Below are 7,564 nucleotides of genomic sequence, written 5' to 3' on the forward strand. Positions count from 1 at the left end.
ATAGGATTGAACTACTTCTAGCCATATTCGGGTGTGCTTAATCTCTTAATTGTTTTAGGGATAATTCAATTAGGAAGTCTTGTTAGTCTTCGGAAGAAGCTAATATAGAATTATTACCCGAGGTTAATTAACATAAACTTGCTCATATTTGTAAAATCGTGAAATACATTGGATCGTTACTTGAGTGTAATTCCCAATGCATCCATGCTTGTAGTCATTCATCATTTTACTTGCTTTCTAGGTTAGTTTACATTTTTGCAATTAGTTATAAATATTTTCTCAAAACCATTCTAAGTGTTTGGCTTAGCATAATAAGTGATAATTCTCTTACACGCCTAATCGCCTACATATTATTCTCTGTGGGATTCGACCCCGACTCATGGTTGGGTAAATTATATTGCATGCGACTGTGTCCATTTACTTTTTAGTAGTGGATTTGGATGTCATCAAAATTGGCGCCATTGTCGGGGAACAATTTGGCGTATTTAGGTTGTTTGAGAAGTAAGCGTAAGTGCTTTGGTCCAAACTTGTGAATATTTGTGTAATTCTCTTTCTTATCTTTGTCTTCTTATTTGTTTCTTGGTTATTTTCTTAATTTTGAAAAATGGCATCGCATAATGAAAATTGGTCGGATGGTAGTTGTTCATACTTTGATGACCCTTGTCCTTATTGTGGAGGACCACACTCGTGGCAAAATTATTTAAATTATTCCGGGGGCAGATTGTGCGCACAATCTCAAACCCATGAGTGGAGTATTTGTGATAAGTGTGGTCGTCAAAATGGTCATTGGGATAATTATGCTTATTTGTCCTTCCCTTCCCCAAACCCGCTATGATGATTCTACTTTTTGTGATGATAAGTATAGGGGTATGGAAGTGGAAGAGGTGGAGCATGGTATAAATGGAGAGTTCAAGCTCATGTTAGAATGCCTACTTGAGGGAGGAAACAAAGAGCAAAATGCCTTGGAGGAACTTTTGGAAAATAGTCTCCAAAATGATTTGGCGCTTGAAAGGTTGAATTCACAAAAGGGAAAATGCTTGAAGCTTTAGAGGTCCAAAAAGCCTTGGAAGTGAATGATAGCCAAGAACCTTCCTTAGATGTGGAAGCCGAAAATCCTTCCTTGGCACTTGATCAAAACAAAGAAGAACTCTTAAATGCTCAAAATGAGAGGATGATGCTAATGTTGGAGGCCATTCTTGAAAATGAGGAGAAGCACAACTTGGCACTCGAGGACTTAAAACAAGCACTAACTCAAAATGATGATGATATCCGCACCTTGGAAAAGCAAATGAAAATATTAGTTAAGGCTCACTATGCCCACCAACTTGAGAGTGTGGAAAGAGATCAATGAAAACACCGTTCCGGGGTCGTTTTCACAAAAGTCAAGATTCGGTCAATATTTCCAACTTAAGCTTCTAAACCAAGAACCAAAGGGTCCAAATCAACCCAAACCTTCCCAGAACGAAACTAACCAACTACGTAAGTAATAAAATAATAAATACACATGTGTGATGCATCAAATAGAAAAATGGGGCTCAAATACACAAAATGACCGATCGGGTCGTTACCTTCTCTCCCTCTTATAACAAACCTTCATCCTCGAATGTGCATAGAGACGTAATTGAAGTGCCAAAAAGGCAAGGATAACGACTCCGCATGTCATGATCGGTCTCCCAGGTTACCTCCTTCACCGGATGACCCTTCCATTGAACCTTCACTAAAGAAATGTTCTTTGACCTCAACTTTCAAACCAACTTGTCCAAGATAGCCATCGGCTCCTCATCATAAGTCAAATCTTTGTCCAATTGGACTGAGCTTAAATCTAATACATGTGATGGATCGCCATAATACCTCGGGATCATGGAAACATGGAACATTGGTTGAACTGTTGATAAGCTGGGTGGCAACACAAACCTATAGGCCACTTCGCCAACTCTCTCATGGATCTCAAAAGGACCAACATACCTACGTCTCGGCTTGCCCTTCTTACTTAACTTCATCACACCCTTCATGGGTGATACCCGAAGCAAAATCCTCTGTCCCACTATAAATGCTACATTACTAGCCTTCCAATCAGCATAACTCTTCTGCCTAGACTGTGTTGTACAAAGCCGATCCTGAATCAACTTGACTTTCTTGAAGGCATCCAAAACCAAATCGGTGCCCAACAACATAGCCTCTCCCGACTCAAACCAACCAACTGGAGAATGACATTGCCGCCCATATAAGGCATCATAAGTAGCCATCTACATACTTGATTGGTAGTTGTTGTTGCAGGCAAACTCTGTAAGCGATAGAAACTGATCCCATGAACCCTTGAAATCCATAGTACAAGAACGTAGAATCTACTCCAAGATCTGAATAGTGCGTTCGGATTTCCCATTAGTCTGTGGGTGAAATGATGTACTCAACTCAACCTGTGTGCCTAACTCATGCTATACAACTCTCCAAAAATACGATGTGAACTGTGTGCCTCGATCGGAGATAATGGACATTGGCACCCCATGATGGCGAACAATCTCACGGATATACATTTGGGCTAGCTGCTTTGAAGAATAGGCAGTCACAATCGGAATAAAGTGGGTAGACTTGGTCAGTGTATCTGCAATAACCCACACTGCGTAAAATTTCTTCAAGGTCCGTTGAAGCCTGACAACGAAATCCATGGCTCTCACTTCCAGTTGGGAACCTCAATTCTCTGAAGTAAACCATCCAGCCTCTGATGCTCGTACTTCACCTGCTGATAGTTCAAGCACCGAGCCACATACTCTACCATACCTTTCTCCATTATTCTCCACCAATAGTATTGCCTCAAATCCTGATACATTTTACCGGCACCCGGATAAATGGAATACCGCGAACTGTGGGATTTCTCAAGGATCAACTCACACAACCCATAATCATGGGGAACACATATCCGGCCCTGCATTCGCAATAACATGTCATGTCAAATAGAAACCTCCTTGGCATCACCGTGCTGCACCGTGTCCTTAGGGACATACAAATGGGGGTCATCATACTGTCGTGCTCTGATGCGCTCATACAAGGAAGACCGAGAAACCACACAAGCAGGAACCCAGCTAGGCTCAAACTGATTGGCCAAAGCCTGAACATCCATGGCTAGTGGCCTCTTTGCTGCTGGTAAATATGTCAAACTGCCCATACTCTCTTCCTTCCTACTCAATGCATCGGCCACCAGATTGGCCTTCCCGAATTGACATAGTATGGTGATATCATAGTCTTTTAGCAACTCTAACAATCTCCGCTGCCGCAAATTAAGATCCTTCTACTTGAACAGATGCTGGAGACTCCGATGGTCGGTATAGACCTCACATGGGTCAACTATGCAAACTCATAACTGTTATGCGGTGTACTATGCAACCATATAACAGTTATGCGGACCGTATAGTGACCGCAAACTCAGGCAGATTTTTGGTCATTTTGGACACCAATTATGCGATCGATATGCGGTCGCATATTCGACCGCAGAACCTGTTCCGGAGCTTCATTTTTGGGTTTTTAAAACCTGACCCTATTTCGTTAAATACACTCATTGGGTCATTTTTGAGGTATAATCTGATATTTTAGAGTGAGAGAGAGTGCCCTAGAGTGAGAAGGTGTTCCTCAATAATTGATTATTCAATTCCTGCTCATGTTTTGGAAGATCAAGGAGGGAAACTCACTAGGTATTCATCCTAGAGGTAAGATTCTACACCCTAACCCTCAATTTCGAATTTTGTCTAGAAATGGGTAATAAGCAAGATAATTTCTGGGCAAGAGGGTTGTTTATTTTACATGCATGTGTTATCAAAGGGTGTAGAAAGATTGTTGAGCTAAAAATGATAAAGATTGGGTTGTGGGATGATGGATTCCTCCATAAAAGGACCTTGAACCTTAATCCACGCTTAGTGTTTGATAAAATGCTCAAATGAGCTGAGACCATGAATATCTTCCTAATTATGGTTCAATTTTGTTATGTCTCAAATAGATTGGGATTGCTAGAATTTTCATAACGTTGTAGTAATTTAAGGTAAGCGCAATTGAGGTATGTTAGCTAAACTTTCTCTCTTGGAATTGAATTCCATAATGTTTCCGTGAGTTTCAAAGTCTGGGTTGTTTATTAAAATGTGGTGGTTTGAATTGTATTTCAAATGAAAGCTAGTATGCCAAATTGTGTGAGAAAATCTCAATATTCTTAAGGTTCTTAATTGCTCATATGTGTACCTAAAGTCTTGATTGGGAATGTCTTATTGTTGATAACCTATAAAGATGGTTGGAAGTGAAATCAGTAAATTGGGAATATAAAGTGTGGCCAAAGTGCCAATAGTGAAAGTTATACTTGTGACCAATGGTGCCAATGAAATGAAATAAAATGAGAAAGATTATGAAATGAGCTTTGACTCAACTATTCCAAAATTGACTTCGACAATATAATCGGCTAAAAGTTTATGAACTCAAGTGATGCCCATATGTGGCTGTTTTAGCTAATGCTAGGCTTTGTAAGTAATTTTCAATGTGTTTTGCGTTCTTACATATTCGTGAGTAGAAATTGTGTATGATTTTAACTTGTACTTTGATTGCCAATCATTTTACTCCATTTATTGGAAAGAAATCGATTGTGTTTAAAGCCTTCATTACTAATGAATTTAAAGTTATGATTTCCGGAATATTCTATTTGTTGATAATTATGATGATGATCTATGAAAGGGAAGAAATGAAAGTGTGGAATATGAAATACGGCCATTGCACCATGAATAAAGAATCATGTGTATGGTCAAGAGAGCCAATGAAATAATAATGTTGTAAGTGGTTGAAATTACAGATTAGGTGATATGTGGTATGAAAGGTTATGAGAGGTACGTATTTGTACTTCTGTTTTCAATGTGTTATGAAACCCTATGGACGGTCTATGAAACACATAGGTATATTGTGTTATGAAACCCTATGGACGGTCTATGACCACATAGGTATATGGTGTTATAAAATCCTGTGGACGGTCTATGAACGCATAGGTACATTGTGTTATGAAATCCTGTGGACGGTCTATGAACGCATAGGTATATTGTGTTATGAAATCCTGTGCACGGCCTACGAATGTAGAGGTATATTGTGTTATGAAATCCTGTGGACGGTCTATGAACACAAAGGTACACTGTGTTATGAAATCTATTGTGATATGAAATCCTGTGGATAGTCTATGAATGCATAGGTATATTGTGTTATGAAATCCTGTGGACGGTCTATGAAACGCATAGGTACATTGTGTTATGAAATCCTGTGGACGGTCTATGAACACATAGGTACATTGTGTTATGAAATCCATTGTGATATGAAATCTTGTGGACGGTCTATGAAACGCATAGGTGAATTATGTATAAGAGATATAGATGTACGGTATGAATAAACACTATGGACGGTCTATGAAACGTATAAGTGTATAATATGATATGCGAACACTAAGGACGGTCTAACGAGACACATTATTAATGCAGACAATAGGTGCCCCTTTTATTGTCCTTGTTTGTACAGGCTGTTTCAATTACATTATATTATGTGTTCCACGTATAGATCATATGGGCATTTTATTTTGAAAGAGGATTTATAGCTATACATACTAGTGCTATTCGACAGTACAAACGTCCCTTTTGCCGAGGGCACTGCATCTTTAATGGATGCAGGTGTTCTATAGCAGGTGGCTTTGATCAGTAATAGAAGTACACTCCTTTCAGCTAATTTGGTGAGCCCCACTTTATTTCGGGGTCATGTATCTTTTGTTTCTCATGTACTTTGTGGTTGAGGTATAGCCGGGGGCGGCACTTCCATATTACTATTTAGTTGTACTTAGAGGCTCCGTAGACAGGTTGTGGGTGGTATTTGATGTTGGGAATTGGATTAGAACTATTGGTATTTGGAAACATGTTTCTCATTAAATCTATAAACTCGTACTATTTTGGAAATATTGAATGATGCTGTTAATGGGAATGAAAAGGAAGCGATTAATGAAATCTCTTCAGTATTTGATTAACGGAGTACTTCTCTTCTTTATTCACGAATGAATTTTTGTAGAATGAAATCTAACAGGCTTGCTCAGTCGGCTTCACTCAGTTGAGCGCCGGTCGCGCTCCTCGATTTTGGGGCGTGACACCAACACTAGGGCCGTAGTCAATGCAGTCTTGAGCTTCTGAAAGCTCACCTCACACTCTTCAGACCATCTGAAAGGAGCACCCTTCTGGGTCAATCTAGTCAAAAGCTTTCACAACTACAACTTCAATAACTCAACAATGAAGGTATTCCCATGAAATGGCAACTTCCAATTCAAGTACTTGATATAAGCTTAACCATGAAAGAGATAGCATAAAATATCAACTATGTCTAAATTCATGAGAATACTCAACAATGGAAGGAATGTCATGTAACAACTACGACAAGTAAAATGCACATAAGAATAACTTGACGATGGAACTAGAATATGTGATGACAATTTCAATTAAATCATGTGAGAATAAAATTAATAACGAAAGATAGAACAAATAATAATAACTTTAATAGGTGCTTATAAGTAACCTAAGAGTCTAAACCGGTCAAATACCACATATTAGCCTGTGTACACACTCGTCACCTCATGTACATGTCTTCCACATAATTCGAATAGTACAAACAACAAAAATCCTAAGGGGTAGTTCTCTCACACAAAGTTAGGCAAGATACTTACCTTAACTAGGCCAAATCAACACTCAAAAATAGCCTTCCCCTTATAATTCGCCTCCGCACGGCTCAAATCTAACAAAAAAGAAGACTTAATATCATAAAAAAGAAAGAGAAATTAATTTCAATTAATAAAGCTAAGATCTTCACACAATTCCCAAAGAGTCAACAAAAGTCAACCTCGAGCTCGCCCGGTCAAAACCTGGGTCCATGGGTAGATCTTGACTACCCATAATCCCATGAGTCCATATATGTGTTTTGTTTTCAAATCTGAGTCCAATTCGACTCTCAAATCCCAAATCATCATTTTTCAAAATCTCATATATAATCATGAAATATAGTTGGAAATTGATTAAAACTACTTACCCAATGATTGTAGGTGAAAATCCCATCTCCAAATTGCCTCCTACCGAGTCTAGGGGTTCTAAAATAAGGGAAATTAGATGAAATCACGCCTTTCCAACCCTTTTGTTCAGTTGTAGATGTCGCAATTGTGACATAGGGTTCGCAATTGTAGCGCCTGACAACCTAAGGGGAAGTCGCAAATACGACAGTGGCTTCGCAATTGCGAAGTCTTCTCCCATCGCAAATGCGACAAAAATATCGCAAATGCGAACCTATCCAGTCTAGCCTATTCTTCGCAAATGCGATCAAGGCATCACAAATGCCATAGCTGAGTCCCATTTTCCATGATCGCAATTGCGATGCTGGTGTTTTCAATTGCGATGCTAGTGTTCGCAATTGCGACACCTGAGACACCAGCACACCAACAACCTGTAATTGTGTCCAAACCATTCTGAAAGATGAAACTCACCCGAGCCCTCGGGGATCCAAATCAAACATCCACACAAGTATAAAA

At 39.2% G+C, this 7,564-nt stretch overlaps 1 protein-coding gene across 1 annotated transcript; it reads right to left on the reverse strand.

The window, feature by feature from the left end:
* Positions 1 to 1,745: 1,745 nt before the first annotated feature.
* LOC138898848 (uncharacterized) lies at positions 1,746 to 2,246 on the reverse strand. The gene has a single exon (XM_070184954.1). It carries the CDS (start codon positions 2,244 to 2,246, stop codon positions 1,746 to 1,748), a length of 501 nt encoding a protein of 166 aa, XP_070041055.1.
* Between the last annotated feature and the right edge of the window lie 5,318 nt (positions 2,247 to 7,564).

This window comes from Nicotiana tomentosiformis, chromosome 9, assembly GCF_000390325.3.
Source record: "Nicotiana tomentosiformis chromosome 9, ASM39032v3, whole genome shotgun sequence".
Taxonomy (NCBI): Eukaryota; Viridiplantae; Streptophyta; class Magnoliopsida; order Solanales; family Solanaceae; genus Nicotiana; species Nicotiana tomentosiformis.

Excerpts from the sequence above, each read along its gene's own strand:
- LOC138898848 (XM_070184954.1), bottom strand. The coding sequence starts at position 2,246 with ATGGCTACTTATGATGCCTTATATGGGCGGCAATGTCATTCTCCAGTT.